Raw genomic sequence first — 18,689 nt, 5'->3', positions numbered from 1 at the left:
TATTTGATAATATGTATATATAACTCGGGTGGTATAAAGGCAATCGTATGATATCATGTCCTGGCATTACTTAACTAAATTGACTTGCAAAGTGTTTAAATCGATTAATGAACAAATGATGCAGGTTTTCATTTGCTTTTAGTTTTCGAAGAAACCTATTTGTTCCACAACCAATTTTACAGTACCAATGGTATTATAATACAATCACGAAGTGTCTAAAATCGATAGATTTACCAAATGAAAGTGGTGCCATAACTGGTTCAAGTAGAGAATGGACCGGTTAGAGTTAGTCATTACTTGTTTGTATCAGCTTGTAAACATAATTGTAATGGTTGCTTAAATTCATTTAAGGGGACGGATATCTTATTTTTAGGTATCACGAAGCAGTTTAAACGTTCAGTGTGACATAGTGTCATATCTACATCTACCACACTCTTGCAGTGAATGTGAAGATCCGAGGCTACACAATTTTGAACATCCGCATGAATCGCCATTGAGAAAAAAGAGTTTCATTCTTTAAAACTATACCTAAGCAGTTATGTTTACTAAGCAGTTTTTATGACAACGAACAAGACGGTATGCGTCTACAAGTAGGAGACTTGAAAGTTTCGTACCATGAAAGCTTTGTACCCATTATAGCAACTGAGATGTAAAGTGAAGACCGTTTAGTAAACGCATTGACGTAACGTCGAGGATAATATCCAGTTTATTACCTAGATATCCTTATTTCATTCATTGCAGCTAAACTATTTCCATTTTGCAAATTATTAAAGAAAACCATGGCTGTTTTTGAAAACAATTTTATCATGTGTCTTTTCACTTGATACGTATATTGCAACACATAGCCCCCACTGCACTGTGTCTGCATTAAGTGTCCTTTTCAGTTAATGTGTGCTTAATATGAACCTAGGATGGGTACACCTGCGTAGGTATTTAAACACAAAATTGCGTTATTGGCATTTATTGTTCAATTTCAGTGTGTTGAAATAGTACGTAGACTCGGTATTTTACAAATTCTGTATTTTGTGTTCATTATTTCACATTTGACCTATTCATAACATGGAAAACAATACGTGTGGCAAATGAAGCCTTTTTTAATAAACACTATTTATAACTTCATTAATAATTCTTACTGACAAACATTTAAGTTTTAAGAAAAAACATGGTATGTTTTACAATAGTAAATGCTACACTATATAAACCGTACAGTTACAACTGCGAATGTGCTATGAGTCTAAGAGACATACCATGATACTTAAACAATACCAAATTGCCCTGTAATTAGGAAACAAAGCTAAAAGTATTATTTACAAAATCACTATCACAGTAAAAATGGCAACAATATGGTCCTTCCAATCCTTTTTGTATTTTTCTATTTGTATCAAGTATCATACGTGTAAGGTTTGATTAAGTACTTTCATCTTCTTCGGGATGCCAGGACATATAGTAGATCCAATAGAAGATGTTGAAGACGACGAACACTATCGGAAAAAGGAACCTCGATATTTTGTCCACCAGCCTCGCCCTGCCAATGCTGGACATGTTTTGGATACACAGAAATCGTTTACTTGGAGAAGTGCTCACAGATATCTGAAGTAAAGAAGCAGCATTGAAATCATCGAATGACGTCCTCTGGTCAATATATATTTTATATCAATAACGAATTACAGTAATATGTTTTTTGAATGTCTTTTAAGTGTTATTGATGCGAATATCAGCGATCAAATGATGATAACGCACCAATCTCAGTTATCAGATGGACTAAGGTAACGTTACACTTAACCTAGAACCATTCACCAATCTCAGTTATCAGATGGACTAAGGTAACATTACACTTAACCTTGAACCATTCACCAATCTCAATTATCAGATGCAATGAGGTAACGTTACACTTAGACTTGAACGCTATACCAATCTCAGTTATCAGATGGACTAAGGTAAAGTTACACTTAAACTTGAACCATATACCAATCTGAATTACCAGATGCAATGAGGTAACGTTACACTTAGACTTAAACCATTTACCAATCTCAGTTATCAGATGGACTAAGGTAACGTTACACATAGACTTGAACCATATACCAACTTCAGTTATCAGATGCAATGCGGTAACGTTACACTTAGACTTGAACCATTTACCAATCTCGGTTATCAGATGGACTTAGGTAACGTTACACATAGACTTGAACCATTCACCAATCTCAGTTATCAGATGCAATGCGGTAACGTTACACTTAGACTTGAACCATTTACCAATCTCGGTTATCAGATGCAATGCGGTAACGTTACACTTAGACTTGAACCATTTACCAATCTGAATTACCAGATGCAATGAGGTAACGTTACACCTAGACTTGAACCATTCACCAATCTCGGTTATCTGATGCAATGCGGTAACGTTACACTTAGACTTGAACCATTCACCAATCTGAATTACCAGATGCAATGAGGTAACGTTACACTTTGACTTGAACCATTTACCAATCTCAGTTATCAGATGCAATGCGGTAACGTTACACTTAGACTTGAACCATTCACCAATCTAAGTTATCAGATGCAATGCGGTAACGTTACACTTAGACTTGAACGCTATACCAATCTCAGTTATCAGATGGACTAAGGTAACGTTACACTTAGACTTGAACGCTATACCAATCTCAGTTATCAGATGGACTTAGGTAACGTTACACTTAGACTTGAACCATTCACCAATCTCAGTTATCAGATGCACTGAGGTAACGTTATACTTAGACTTGAACCATTCACCAATCTCAATTATCTGATGGACTAAGGTAAAGTTACACTTAGACTTGAACCATTTACCAATCTCAGTTATCAGATGCAATGAGGTAAAGTTACACTTAGACTTGAACCATTCACCAATCTCAATTATCTGATGGACTAAGGTAAAGTTACACTTAGACTTGAACCATTTACCAATCTCAATTATCTGATGCATTAAGGTAACGTTACACTTAGACTTGAACCATTTACCAATCTCAATTATCTGATGCATTAAGGTAAAGTTACACTTAGACTTGAACCATATATCAATCTCAATTATCTGATTGACTAAGGTAACGTTACACTTAGACTTGAACCATTCACCAATCTCAATTATCAGATGGACTTAGGTAACGTTACACTTAGACTTGGACCATATACCAAGCTCAGTTATCCGAGGGACTTAGGTAACGTTACACTTAGACTTGAACCATTCACCAATCTCAATTATCAGATGGACTAAGGTAACGTTACACTTAGACTTGAACCATTCACCAATCTCAGTTATCAGATGGACTAAGGCAACGTTACACTGAGACTTGAACCATTCACCAATCTCAATTATCAGATGGACTTAGGTAACGTTACACTTAGACTTGGACCATATACCAATCTCAATTATCAGATGGACTTAGGTAACGTTACACTTAGACTTGAACCATTCACCAATCTCAGTTATCAGATGGACTTAGGTAACGTTACACTTATACTTGGACCATATACCAAGCTCAGTTATCAGAGGGACTTAGGTAACGTTACACTTAGACTTGGACCATATACCAAGCTCAGTTATCCGAGGGACTTAGGTAACGTTACACTTAGACTTGAACCATTCACCAATCTCAATTATCAGATGGACTAAGGTAACGTTACACTTAGACTTGAACCATCCACCAATCTCAGTTATCAGATGGACTAAGGCAACGTTACACTGAGACTTGAACCATTCACCAATCTCAATTATCAGATGGACTTAGGTAACGTTACACTTAGACTTGAACCATTCACCAATCTCAGTTATCAGAGGGACTTAGGTAACGTTACACTTTAACTTGAACCATATACCAACTTCAGTTAGCAGACACAGTAAGGTAACGTTACACTTGAACCATTTATCAATTTTCGGGGCACAACCCCTTGAGTAAGCTTTTCTTAAATTTGTTTTTCACCTCGGCATAAATTTTCAATAGTGTATTTAAATAAATACGTACATTGTTCAAACTGACTGTTTCTATTGTACCCCCGTTGCGTGCCTCTGGTTTCACATCAGCAGATCCGTCGGTTTTTATTTCCTTCGGTTTCTTTCCTTCGCCGCGCATCAGAACGTTAACGTAGGCATACTCCACAAGGCCAAGGAAAACGAAAGTCATACACGTCGCCATGTAGACGTCAATAGCCTGGATGTGCATATATATATATGAGATGCACATGCCCTCATAACAATATCCATTATTGCACGAACAGGTACAACATAAACGTCAACTAAAGAGAACATTAATAGGCGAGTTAACATTGTGCTTTATGGCCATATAAACAACAACTCATAATATGCAGAAACATATCAGCATTGTCCTTTCAAACGCCAATTATTGCAACAGAAAATATTGAAAAGTTAATTCTGAAAAGCAAAAATGATGAATTATGAGCAAAAATGTAAAGGGGTATTTATAACCTTGACATACGAGACTCTTGGCAAATTTGCCCTAGCTCCGGCGCTTTGTGTTGTCATAGTCAAGACTGTAAGTAGCCCAAGAGAAATCCGAGCGGGCACAGACGTTGGGTCCAACCAGAAGTTAACCCAGGAGAGTATTACAATCAGAACGCTTGGGATGTATATTTGAATGATGTAATAAGCGTAGTTCCTCTTTAGTATGATGTTGACGCCAATGCAAGGGAAGACAACTATAAATAAAGACAAGAATCAATAGCAACACATGTTGGTAATCAAGCTTGCGTATTGGTCACACACTTGACAGTTTAGGAATCGAACAAACTTATTTTTCATAGGATTCTGCTACTTTTGCAACTAACTAGTCTTACATTATAAGGGCGCCTTTAAAAGTCAATTGCCTCTTTGTCAAACTCATATCTCAAAAGTCGTAATCATTGTCAAGAAGCTTACTTCCAAAATAGTCCTTTTCGCAGCTGTATGACTGGGTTTCTATTAGCTCGAATTGTGGAAATTCGATGCTATCTGCTATTGTAACAGCATCTTCGCTCCACACAAACTTCATGGTTGATGTACTGTGTCCATCTGTAAGATTTTAACTCAAAAAGCATGGACATTGAAGCGAAATGTAAATGCAGAAATCTATACCAGGTTACATCGTATTTACAAAAAAAGTGATCATGTAGTCTTTGTTATTCGATTTATGTTGACTTAAACTACATGTTGCAAAATGATTTTGACTTTACCATTTAATGAAGAACACTGTTCAAGCACGTTATGTCGTAATATCCGCTTGATGAATTGACAATTCAGTCTAACCTCGACAACATGTTGTGTTTTAACTCGTCAAGTTGACATAAAACAAGTCGACAAGACCGATCACATTATCATAGTTCACTACAAACGCTTCCAAAGAAACAAGTCGACAAGATCGATCACATCATAGTTCACTATAAACGCTTCCAAAGAAACAAGTCGACAAGACCGATCACATCATAGTTCACTACAAACGCTTCCAAACAAACAAGTCGACAAGACCGATCACATCATAGTTCACTACAAACGCTTCCAAACAAACAAGTCGACAAGACCGATCACATCATAGTTCACTACAAACGCTTCCAAAGAAACAAGTCGACAAGACCGATCACATCATAGTTCACTATTAACGCTTCCAAAGAAACAAGTCGACAAGACCGATCACATCATAGTTCACTACAAACGCTTCCAAAGAAACAAATCGACAAGACCGATCACATCATAGTTCACTACAAACGCTTCCAAAGAAACAAGTCGACAATACCGATCACATCATAGTTCACTACAAACGCTTCCAAAGAAACAAGTCGACAAGACCGATCACATCATAGTTCACTATAAACGCTTCCAAAGAAACAAGTCGACAAGACCGATCACATCATAGTTCACTATAAACGCTTCCAAAGAAACAAGTCGACAAGACCGATCACATCATAGTTCATTACAAACGCTTCCAAAGAAACAAGTCGACAAGACCGATCACATCATAGTTCACTACAAACGCTTCCAAAGAAACAAGTCGACAAGACCGATCACATCATAGTTCATTACAAACGCTTCCAAAGAAACAAGTCGACAAGACCGATCACATCATAGTTCACTACAAACGCTTCCAAAGAAACAAGTCGACAAGACCGATCACATCATAGTTCACTATAAACGCTTCCAAAGAAACAAGTCGACAAGACCGATCACATCATAGTTCACTACAAACGCTTCCAAAGAAACAAGTCGACAAGACCGATCACATCATAGTTCACTATAAACGCTTCCAAAGAAACAAGTCGACAAGACCGATCACATCATAGTTCACTATAAACGCTTCCAAAGAAAACGAATGGTTATTTTGCTACTTAAGTTTTTATAACATATTCAAAGCGTGTACTGGTTGAATAAGTAAGTTGTTTTGTTCTGCTATTGCTGATATTTTTAAATCTGTTTTTGGAATTCATGTAGCTATAAAGTTACTGAAACTCATACTCTTCTCACAAGGATAATGCAATTTAAATTTTATGGTATATTTATTTGTTTTATATATATTCAAATCGTTTGACTCTACGAATAATGCAACTTGTTAATATGATAAGATGTGTATTCTTGTAAATAAACTTACAACTTTCAACTTCAAAATGGCATGATTGAGTATCAAATGGGTACTTCCTAAGGTTCATTTTGCAGAAAAATGTTCCCGTAACTCTGAAAATAAAGAAAACAGATACTGCTTATTAATTTTTGCAGAGAACAGTGAGCAATGAGACCAAATACAAATGTTAATTTCATCTATTTCATACTAAAAAGTATAACCTTAAAAAAGGTTGCATAATTAATCATGACATATGAAAACCGGTACAAAACGTATTACACACTGTATGTCTGAATCCGTATCATACAGTAGCCTAGTTCGCACGCGCAAATATAATACCGCAATTAAAGAAAGTGGACGTTTGTCGCTGGTTTTAAATGCTTTTGTTAATAAGATGATGATACAATTTATTTAAAAATGTACTTTCAAGGTATTAACTAAAACGTGCTAGGTAAGTGTCCGTGAAACTGCATCACTTCGGTGTCGTATGGACTTCCACGCAAGCAACACCAAGTGATTCAACCACACAGATCAACCGACTTACATTACATTTTATTTTTTATCAAATGTTAACAAACCACGGGGCAAACATTTTGTACATACAATTTAAGATAATTTGTAACTTACCTGGCACTATATTGGACTGTTCCGTCGGGATAGACGTGAACCATCTTGTTCGGAATGGTCACCTCGTGAAAGTTTGAGAATTTCTCGTTCAAAATGAACATGTCAGGCATCCATACCTAGATGCATTAGAATATTACCAAAACATTCAGATATATACGTAAATATACTGAAATCAAAAGCAAGTAAGCAGAGCCTGATTATTATTTACCAATTTATTACTCTTCCATAAATCGAGGAAATCGAATACAAGCCAATGAAATATATTTTGTCAAGGCGTAAAAAAGCAAAAGAAAGGTTTTGATTCATGCCTAAACTTTGGCAACGTACCAAAATGCAACATACATTACAATGTCTAATGGTGAATGGTGTAAGATTTACCAGATCAAATGGTGAAATATTGGAGTGAAGCTATCAGATATACCAAAGTACAGTGGTGTTATACTAACTTGATCGAAGAGTGAATAGTCCAGCTCTAGTCTGGTGAAGTTTTGGTCATCTACATACCGAAGTCTTTCGTCCACCCAGCGTTCTCGGAGAAACATGCTCATTGAATAGTCCTGTAAATGACAAACTTAATTAGCAATCGGAGTTAACATGTAGTTACTGACACAGAACACATCATGCTCATCGAATAGTTCAGTGCTTGACACGTCTTGATAGAAAAGAGTAAATAAGTTAACAACTCGTTCATAGGAAGGTCTGTATGATACATTAAAGACGTAAAACAAATGTTCATAGTCAAACAAAGATTCATGCCAATAAATAGACCTGTACATGATATTTGGTAAGGATATTTACTTATAGTTCATAAGTATAGAACAACACACGCTCATCCAGTAGACCTGTACATGACACGGCTTATTTATCAAGGACTTTAACATTTGGTTCATAGACACAGAACAACACACGCTCATCCAGTAGACCTCTACATGACACGGCTCATTTATCAAGGACTTTAACATTTGGTTAATAGACACAGAACAACACACGCTCATCCAGTAGACCTGTACATGACACGGCTCATTTATCAAGGACTTTAACATTTGGTTCATAGACACAGAACAACACACGCTCATCCAGTAGACCTGTACATGACAAGGTTCATTTATCAAGGACTTTAACATTTGGTTCATAGACACAGAACAACACACGCTCATCCAGTAGACCTGTACATGACACGGCTTATTTATCAAGGACTTTAACATTTGGTTCATAGACACAGAACAACACACGCTCATCCAGTAGACCTGTACATGACACGGTTCATTTATCAAGGACTTTAACATTTGGTTAATAGACACAGAACAACACACGCTCATCCAGTAGCCCTGTACATGACACGACTCATTAATCAAGGACTTTAACATTTGGTTCATAGACACAGAACAACACACGCTCATCCAGTAGACCTGTACATGACACGACTCATTAATCAAGGACGTTTACAATTTGGTTCATAGACACAGAACAACACACGCTCATCCAGTAGACCTGTACATGACACGACTCATTAATCAAGGACGTTTACAATTTGTTCATAGACACATACCAAAACGCTCCCATCCAGTAGTCCTTTACCCGCAAACGCTCGAGTAGAGTTGCACATGACAGTTCATAATGATAGCTAACGATTTGTTCATCATGCTCACATACTCGCCCGAACATGATTATGGAACAGTCATGTACATACCGAGGTCAGTTAATAAGGTCGATTACCTTTTTGTTCATAAACTCACAATAACACGTTCCTCTAGGTTTCATGTTTATGAGAACACATCCTTGTTTTTTATAATCGGCTATTCAGTTTAGGTAAAACAATACATTGATGCAATATCGAACTAAGGTTATTGAGACTGAAACCTTCCTCCTCTTATAATGCGGTATTCATGTGATTGTTAAGGAAAACTCGGGGTCCAAGTAGCTGGTACGCTCTACACAGAAATATGAAAGTCGGCCTAAGCGGGTACGGTGACTGTCAAAAGAGTAAATTATTGTTGCTTATGTAGGATTGGATAGAAAATGAAAGAGTATCGGTTTTCAAAGGGTAGGCACTCTTTTTTTCAAAACAACCACACGGCGTACCGAATGTATGTAAATTGAATGGAACTTCTGTAAAGAAACATTTCATCTGAAGCACTACTAACAAATTAAGATTGTGTAACCCTTGAACAGACATTAATGACGGATCGCTAATTTAATTGCCACTAAATAATTCATGTAAATTCCCTTCTTTAATGGTTTATATAAACTTTAAAAGACCAATAGTGCATTTCGATATGCAAGCGTGATCAGTTTTTATAATATCCAAATTGCATTCATACTTGAAGTCGTCTAATACTTCAATATCGATTGAATACCGGAATATCATATACTGCGTTGTATGGCCAACATTTGCCCCCGGGGCGAATTCTACCCAAACTCCAGGCATGGTGCATATTTTTTCAGTTCTAAAGACATAATTAAACCAATCGAACTGCTGCAAATTTCTTTTAAATTGTTCTATTATTCGGGTTTGTTTGTATAACTAAGTTTGGGTGTATCTGTATTTCCATGGGCCTCAAGTCAGATTCTGAACTAAGACGGAAAAAAGCAGAGATTCCCAATGTTATAAAAACATATTTCTAAAACAATTTGTGATCAAAAGATGTGTATACACAATCCAGCCACAGTAACAGGTAGCTTTTATAACAAATGCTTATCACCAATTATCCTATAGAAGGAACTTGAAATGAAGTATGATATATGTATTTAAGTTGTTAACACAGACCTGAGACTCCTTGTAAACTAGGACAAGCGGTCGTACACTCACCATGTTAGCCTCGCTGACAGAGAACATAGAATTTATGAAAATGTTGACGGTGACGACGACCTGTCTGTCAGATGCAGCTAAAACGATGATGAAAACAGAAATATTTAGTTCTCATGAATTAACATTTAGAGAGCAATTTTTCACAACCAATATGCATAACGAGTTTTAAAATGGCTCCATCGATTCGAATGGGATTGTTCATTGAAATGATTGATATGGAGATGCCTTAGATCTTTATATTTTCATTTCTGATCGGTCAATAGTTATTTTATATAAAACAGAAGATCACATACCATGATCGTACTTTGGTGATAACTTTTTGTCGTAGCCATCAAAGATATCTCCCAAGACGGTTGACCTGTCAAAAGGAAAACTTGTGGAGAAACAGGACAATGCTAAAGGATGCCAGGTCGGAGGAAAATTAAAATGTAATGAATAATTAAAAGGAAGAAACATGCCCTTAAAGTGTCTTATGCAGCGAGTTATTTCAAAGAATCCTGAACAAGCCTTTGAAATATTTTAGCAAATTTAATCACGCGGAAATACTTAAGCCGGAATAATTACAGAGTAATATCTAGGATTGTTTCGTTTGTCTTTTTTGAAATGTATAGAGTAATGTACATCGTTTTGAACAAAGAGAATACACAAAGTGCAATAAAAATCAGCGGGACAAGCCCGTGAACCAAAACTTTATAACGATCACATTCTTAAATCCAAAACATTGTAACAACTCGCTTACCGATTTAAATGCATGCTATTTTGCTAGGCCAGGGTCAATTGAAAACTATTTTAATTTCAATTCTACATGAAATAGACAGTTAATAATACACTTTATACCAGTGGTTTATAAAAAACTGAAAAACGACGCTGGTAGAAAGGGATACAAAGTCAACAAAGTAATTATTGATAAAATAGAGTTTTAAGTTTCACTGGTAAAATTCTATACGTGGTTCTTATATTTTAGTTGAATTACAGTCAAGTACGAACACAATTCAATAAATATCGACTTTAAAAATGAGTTATATATGTTTCTTTAATTCCAGTAGTGTGCCTGACAACTCACAGTTACCTTCCCTCATTTACACGCGCTATTCCCAGTCAAAGGGGACCTGTGATTTTTGACATTTGTAACGGTTTGTTGCAGCTCATTTGGAATTATTTTACCAGTTCGTTCATATATCTCTTAAATGTACCCACATAAATGAGACCATTGGTCAGAGGAAATCTTCCAGAAGGGCACAAAAAATAACAAACAGTGCCAACATTTCTATCGGTCGAGCTGTTGAAGAAAAGGAAGGTAAGATAGTTCCTAGCCGTGATTGTAAAATGAATCAAAAAGACGGCTTTTTATGAGAATACCCCCCAAAAATGTGAACAAATATGTGAAAGTCTTATTTAATAGTTTCTAGTCAAGCATGATCAAAAGCAGTTTAATAGTCAATGCATTATTTTATTTGCTGGAATGTTTGTTTAAATGACAGTAATTTACATCGTGCAGGTGCATTAAATCAAATTTCTTTAGTTTAAATGCAGTTAATTGTATCATCATCCTATTTTGTGGTTATAATTAATCTTAATATTAATAACCGTAACACAGTATATTGATAGTTTTGAAACAAACAGCTTCATATTTTTTTCAAGATAACAACTGCTAGAGAAGAGCTTTATCACTCACCTCAACTCAACTCAATATTCTTTTATTGTATTACAGATTACATTTTACTAAAAGCATTTAAAAACTCAATATTACTACAGTTTGACAGAAGTATAAAAAGGTGGATAAATAGCGGCTTCACAACAGGTTTGGAATTAATCATTATACAAAAGAATTATAATTAGTTAGCTAGGGGAACGTGGTAAGTTCAAATAGTTTTATTTTCAAAACAAAACAAATTCACATATTTGAAATGAGGTACAATATAATCGATACAGTAATGAGATAAAGAAAAACTATTGAACACATGATCAGATTCGTTTAAAGTGATTACCTAAGATTTTAACAAAAAATGCTGTTTTCCTTCGGGTAACCGGGTTCTTTCAATTCAAAACTTCATTAAAATTAGGATATTAGATATTGAGTAGAAAAGACATTGTATGCATTTTTCCTGATATTGTTGAAAAGGACATATGAGTTAATAGTGCAGTTGGTCACCAATATCGTTTAGATTACAAAACATATACTTTCTATTGGCATGTGGTACAACATTTTGTCTCCATCTACCGACTTCGATAGGACATTTATGGTTGCTAGTGCGGAAATGTAAATCGTAGAGGTTTGAGTAAGGTTCTCTTCAAATCTTATATCGGACTTAAACAGAGAATACATTCTACCCATAGACAAAATTTTAAATTGTTCAAAACAAATTTGCTGAAACTGGTCTACAAAATATGATTTCACAAGTTTACTTACATATTTTGCAGGTACACTTGTTTGGTTGAGCCTGGTGTATAAATACCATTGAAACTAGAAGTATTGACTTGATGTAATTGACACAAACTGACTTATTGCTATGTAACATGTTTTTATAGATCAAGAAACTTAATTTCATTTCGAGTCATGAGACGAAACGTTTTTACTCCAGTACCTATCATCCTGGTTTTACCTACAATGTTAAGAGGGTATCTACCAAATTCAGATTAGAGCATGCAACGTGGAGTATTCTTTCTAGTATATGTAATCCGGCGCAAAAATACAATGAAATTGCTCCAACAGATCAAGATTTTCAAAGCCCCAGACATCACATCCATACGTTAGAATGGGGACAACAGAAGCATCAAAAAGTTTCAGTTTTATGTCCAAAGGCAAGTTTTGGTTATTAATTGTAGGACATCATTGTCTCATTTGAATCTACTTCTATACAAACACCTGAACATGTTCTTTTAAGGAATTCGTCTAAATCGTTAAGGTAAATAGAAAATTAAATTGGAGGAAAATTTTCTCCCTGACGGACTCCACAAGAACTTGGAAACATAGAAGATAGTTGCCCATTGATAGAAATTTTATATCATTATACTTGTTTTATGAAAGTGAGAATGTTACCCTGTAAACCGGATTGGATTAGCTTATGCCACAAACCAGATCGCCAGACAGAGTCAAATGCGGCCGAAAAATCAATAAATGAGCAAAACAGTTTCCTTTTCTGGGCTCTTAGCTTACTAATAAGGAAATGCAATGTAAGAATATGGTCGCAGGTTGAATAATTTGCAAGGAATCCGGCTTGGTTCTCGTTTAATAAGTTATTATCATAGACGAATATGTTGATACCTTCATTAAGGATAGACGTGAATAATTTGCCTAAACAACTAAGAATAGCAATCGGTCTATAATATTTGGGGTCGGTAGGAAAACCCTTGTTTTTAAAAAAAAATGGCTTTATAAGCCGTACGTCCGGGAGAATATCAGTGTCAAGGATTACATTGAAAAGTGTACAGGAGGTTGGGACCATATCGACGCGTGAGGCTTTAAAGTATTAATTGATAATATTATCGAACTGCGACGATGTTTTACCATTCTTACTGTTTATTTGTCAACTTCGTCATATTATATTAACCTATTTTACACATCGGTTTCGGTGTCAGGGACGCCAGGGTGGTTGGTATAAAATCATTAGCGTGAACGACGTTGTTAATATTTTCAAAGTAATCATAAAATTCGTCTATTGGGGTTGACTTATGTTTAGATAAGTTGATTACTTTGTTCAGGTGTTTCTACTAATATCTTTTTTTTCCTGAGCTAAAATGCTATTGTAACTTCATCTGATATTGAGGTATGCAAATTGGGTATAAGGTCATATGTAAAGTGACCATTTAATAATTTAAGATACTAAAATAATACCTTTTAATCTGCAATAGTTTTGTAACCAAAACGCTTTTAGTTGTTTAAGAACAGTTTTAGTAATCAGTTTCATAAAGCAAAACATTTTCATCGATGAATGTTAATGTTGTTGTCATAACACGTGTTAATTCTTTTTTCCTTAAAAGGTGTGAATGTCTTTTTAAATGATTCTTAATAAAATATCAAACATCAATTGACGTTTTGTTTATAAATTCTCAAATTTGGCAAGCAGTTTCATGTTATTTCCATGCACCATGTAAAGCGAAAATTGCCGTAGCAACGCCAATATTTGCGATATTATTTTTTCCTTCCCACAAAATTGCTCCCAAGAGAGAACTGCTTCGGGTTATGTACCAACCATATAAGTTTGATTTTGACGCAAAAACGAGCTGAATTTTCCAGACAGTGATAATAATAAAACACAGAACTGTTTGAAACTGTTTTTATTTCACTGATAAATCTCTATAAACCACTGGATGGCCTAAACTTAATTGCTATTTGACACTGAAACAAACATATATTGTTTTTATAATTGTGTTCGAAAGTTGGAGATTAATTGTGGGTAGCAATCAACGAAAGACACAAACCATCACAAAACACTACCATCACCAAACACAACAACGACAAACTTACATATGTTTATATGGTATGATTTATACCCTATAAATATAACCTTCCATTTTCTCTGCCTTTGGTTTAATAGGCTAGAATGCAAACAGAAGAAAATATTTCGACGTAGAAATTTTAACATGAGCTTAAACTTTTGAACGTATGTTTAGAATATTATATTAGTTAACATAAAGTATAGTATGGTTCACAAATCGAGTTACTTACATCGTTATATTCGACGAAGTCCATGCTCCAGGAATGTTGCAAATCCAGCCAGTAACCAGCAAAATTCGCACATCACAATGTGGCTTCATCTGTTCAAAAGAAATACAAACGTAGCGTTATAACTTTAACATGACTATTTCGGCATCGCCTTTAAACTAATAACATAATATTGGAAGCGATGCGTTACACGTTGTAGCTTTATCTCTGTACACATAATTAGAAACGTTTTAATAAAAATAAGATCCAGAGAAAATAATAAACTAAGATCCATGTCATCGCCCGACATTATTCCAGACTGCATTCTTTGACAGTTAGTCTTCTGCGAATTATGGGCAAAACCCGCAGAAATGATGACGATTTTTTAAAGCTACACACGATTTAAAATTTTAAAATTAAATAAACGACATGACATATTCTAAAATCCTGATGAGCCTAATTCACAATGTACTCATTTAGTCAACCCATATTCGACAGAATAAAGCAGTTTAAGTGCGAAATGTTTACTACATTGTAAGGTTTCATTGTTAATACATTATTCATGTACCTTTCTTGCGTTTGCAAAACATTTTACAGTGTCGCCTGAAAGCTTGTTTTCTACTGTTGTCTTTCGTTTGTCGTTGATGTCGCGCGTGAAGGATATAAACGGGTAAAGCTCTGGAGGCTTTAAATGTAATATTGTATAAATTTGAAGAACAATAATACAACCCCATATATTTTTCCATTTCTATATGCCTTGTATATTCTGTATTGAATTATTCATGCAAAAGTGATAGAAAGAAAATTTATTTGAAATTTTGAAAAAGAAATAATACGTGTACGGTTAGTCTACTAGTATATGGAGAACTTGGTAAATACATGTATCCTTTTATTACAGTAGGTATGTAGGGATAATTCAGTACTGATTGAAATTAGAAAATACAACCCATAAATTGCTAAGAGCTGTATATTTACAAATACTTGCTGATGGTAATGAAGGACATTCTTACTGGGTTACGGCTTTGCATATGTATTTGGCGATGTGCAACATAAACATGTGCATGTTTTTGCTCACGAATTTAAATGCAAAGTTAAAGATACACTTACACAGGAATGACATGTAAGAATTTAAAAAAAAAACGCATTGCATTATGAAGAATATTTGTTACCAAGAAATGTGTACATCGCGAATGTCTGTACATCCATGAAAAAATGAAACTGGACGATATTGCTTGAAATAATATTCCACATAATGGACGTTATTGTATTTTTTAACGCAATCAATATACTTATCAGTTCTTTTCGTGTACATGCCCATGTTACATAGTTGTTCGACAGAAATACATATCACGTTACTATTATGTACGCCCCTCTGAGCTTCAATACCACCAACGTTTTTACTCTGTTTATAAAAATGTGCTGATTAAGCTCTGCAATTATGTTAAAGAAGTACTTTGTATTCGTTATGATATTATTAGTAATTATTATAAATATTGTTCATCCTCTGTTACCATTCTGTTTGGAATTTACATATATATGTACTTCATACCTTGTTAATGAAATGAAAATGTATGCTTACAATTGCACCTACCAAGTACATACGAATGGCATTCAGAACTTAAGTAGTCCATATATTAAACGAATCACTTATGTATACTTGTCTTAATTAACGACTATTCGTTTCTGTTCTTCTTGATTCAGAATTAAACAGGAGCAACGTCACGATCATTAGATGCTTCAAAACCCTGAAATGATATGTTCATTTGATAACAGTAGGATAAATCATGGCTTTTATTCCAATAATATAAGTTGGAATCAACTTAATTGTCAATTTCTTTATTCCACGCATGACAACAATATGGTGAGAGGTGTTTAATATCTTTTTCTGTTTTGTAAGAGTTTTATAATTAAAGTTTTTTGACATAATTTTATTACAAGTATGTCAATTGAAAGGATGCTGACCAGTTGAACGTTTACATCTTCCACATAATTTACATTATTCTGTTGATCAAATGTTGGTTCGCATTTCATTTACTCTACAACTGTTAATAGTTATCGAACCACTATCGTATTTATAAGCCATTGATTCATGTTTCTTATTTTATTTAATTCTGTTCTTCTTTTAAAATAATAAGAAAGAAACACATGAAAACCCAACAAACCTTAACCAAGCGTTAAATGAGAATGACTCTGATTGCCTTTGCTTTACATTATTTTACTTTATTTTATTCCGTTTTGTTAAAACACGTTTCCAAACAAACAACATTCACAGCAGTACCACCATGAAACATGCTTTTCAAATATGTCTCATCTAGACCTTAGACCTTAGTTCCGCAGTTGCGCCATCGTTCTTTTGTATTGACCTTATCTTATCGATGGAAACTAATTGACTTGTTAGATGAATCTAAGAATCACCCAGCAACAAAGTGAGCAAAACTATTTCTCATGATGTAACAATTAAGGTTTTGCAATAAAAGTGAAATCGATATTTATAGGTGGCCCAAACAGGGTTACATTTCGTTTAATGAAGACGATTTTCTTAAACATCCGATATTTTCACGGCCAATGCCATACATAATTAATAGATAAAACAGTATCTATCTGTGTTGACATGGGGTGCAATCCTTTGTTCATAGATTTATTAAAACCCATCATTTTTTATACATGTTCATCATCATCATCATCATCATCATCATCATCACCACCATCATCATCATCATCATCATCAGCAGCAGCAGCAGCAGCAGCAGCAGCAGCAGCAGCAGCAGCAGCAGCAGCAGCAGCAGCAGCAACAGCAGCCACACCAGCAATATCATCACTATCATCATCATCATCATCATCATCATCATCATCATCATCATCATCATTACCATCATCATCATCATCATCATCATCATCATCATCATCATCATCATCATCATCATCATCATCAGTAGGAGTCGTAGCAGCAACTGCAGCAGCAGGAGCAGAAGGAGGAGGAGAAGGAGGAGGAGAAGGAGGTGGAGGAAGAGAGGAGGAGCAGCAGCAGCAGCATTAAAAATATAGCATTCAGATTGTTTCTAATTAATACTTACATTTAAGTTTCAATATTATCCACACTTATCAACACGGTTTTTACTTTAATTCAGCTCTTTGTAGTGTTGAATCACACATTTTATGCGCTGATTGCGAAGTATCGAAGATTCTCTATGGTACAAGTTTTTATTTCAGTTGTAAACGTTTTAATGTTTTCAATGCACGTTTGGTGCCATTTAAACCATATAAATATGCCTAGCTACAAGGTTGGATGAAGTAATGCGTATAATTTTCATCGATTGAAATAAGAAATTGTATATCTATTTTAACTTTTCGTAATCTTTACAGTATTTTAATACAGTCACGACGTATTTACGTTCATTATAGTAAATAGATTTATAAAATTACAGGTTTCATGAGTGGTCCAAATAGTGTATGTATAGGTTAGAGTCAGTTTAATACAGTCCGACTTAATTGGTTTTTGGAAGCTTTCTATAGTATACTATCCTCATAATTCATTTTATCTTTTAAACCATACATGTCATTATTAGTATTAAAATTTGTGAAAATACTGCATAAGTTCTCTAACAAGGTTGGAGAATATAAAACAACAAGATTCAAAAGTTTTTATATATACTCTACGATCTTAGCCAAAAGTCGGTCCCACTGTGTTCCTTATTTACACAATAAGGTGCCTGTTGAAGTTGGACAGTTTTGTGAAAACACCGTCCGTGAACTATTCCAAAATAGTATAAAAATACTATCTAAATGAAGGGATAGTATTACAATGACTGAATTATACTTATAGATTCCCTGATGACGTATTGTTATAAATAATCCATGTCTTTAAAACCAAGTACAGTTGGAACAATGTTTGTAATTGCACTAAGAAAACTGTTCAAATTCTAGAAAATGTACATCCGACTTAAAATTGTTGTTACCAGTTCCTAACAAAAACGAACCAAATATTCATATGATTATTTGAATCGACAATGTTTTTAATGGGCGTGTTTTACAT

The 18,689-nt window shown here is 34.8% G+C and overlaps 1 protein-coding gene across 7 annotated transcripts; it reads right to left on the bottom strand.

Annotated features, from left to right (window-relative positions):
* Nucleotides 1-945: 945 nt before the first annotated feature.
* LOC128226702 (glycine receptor subunit alpha-3-like) lies at nucleotides 946-18,653 on the bottom strand. 7 transcript variants are annotated; one of them, XM_052936682.1, is made up of 12 exons: nucleotides 18,309-18,645; nucleotides 17,731-17,930; nucleotides 14,681-14,769; nucleotides 10,305-10,369; nucleotides 10,012-10,088; nucleotides 7,649-7,759; nucleotides 7,203-7,318; nucleotides 6,606-6,688; nucleotides 4,907-5,038; nucleotides 4,457-4,686; nucleotides 3,996-4,181; nucleotides 946-1,590 (listed from the first exon to the last, which is right to left on the bottom strand). In XM_052936682.1, the coding sequence occupies exons 3-12, from the start codon at nucleotides 14,767-14,769 to the stop codon at nucleotides 1,408-1,410; spliced, it is 1,272 nt and encodes a 423-aa protein (XP_052792642.1). In that variant the 5' UTR covers nucleotides 17,731-17,930; nucleotides 18,309-18,645; the 3' UTR covers nucleotides 946-1,407. The 7 variants fall into 7 exon arrangements, with proteins under 7 accessions (XP_052792642.1, XP_052792644.1, XP_052792645.1 ...); XM_052936684.1 differs by having other exon boundaries at nucleotides 18,474-18,645; XM_052936685.1 differs by having other exon boundaries at nucleotides 17,731-17,842; nucleotides 18,474-18,645.
* Between the last annotated feature and the right edge of the window lie 36 nt (nucleotides 18,654-18,689).

The sequence above is a fragment of the Mya arenaria genome, chromosome 3 (genome assembly GCF_026914265.1).
Source record: "Mya arenaria isolate MELC-2E11 chromosome 3, ASM2691426v1".
NCBI lineage: Eukaryota > Metazoa > Mollusca > Bivalvia > Myida > Myidae > Mya > Mya arenaria.
This window is presented reverse-complemented; position numbering and strand designations above follow the sequence as displayed.

Coding starts and splice junctions, on each gene's coding strand:
- LOC128226702 (XM_052936682.1), bottom strand. CDS start 14,769: ATGAAGCCACATTGTGATGTGCGAATTTTGCTGGTTACTGGCTGGATT. Junction 10,089..10,304: donor ATCACCAAAGTACGATCATG/GTATGTGATCTT, acceptor TCATCGTTTTAG/CTGCATCTGACAGACAGGTC. Junction 4,687..4,906: donor CGAAAAGGACTATTTTGGAA/GTAAGCTTCTTG, acceptor CTTTATTTATAG/TTGTCTTCCCTTGCATTGGC.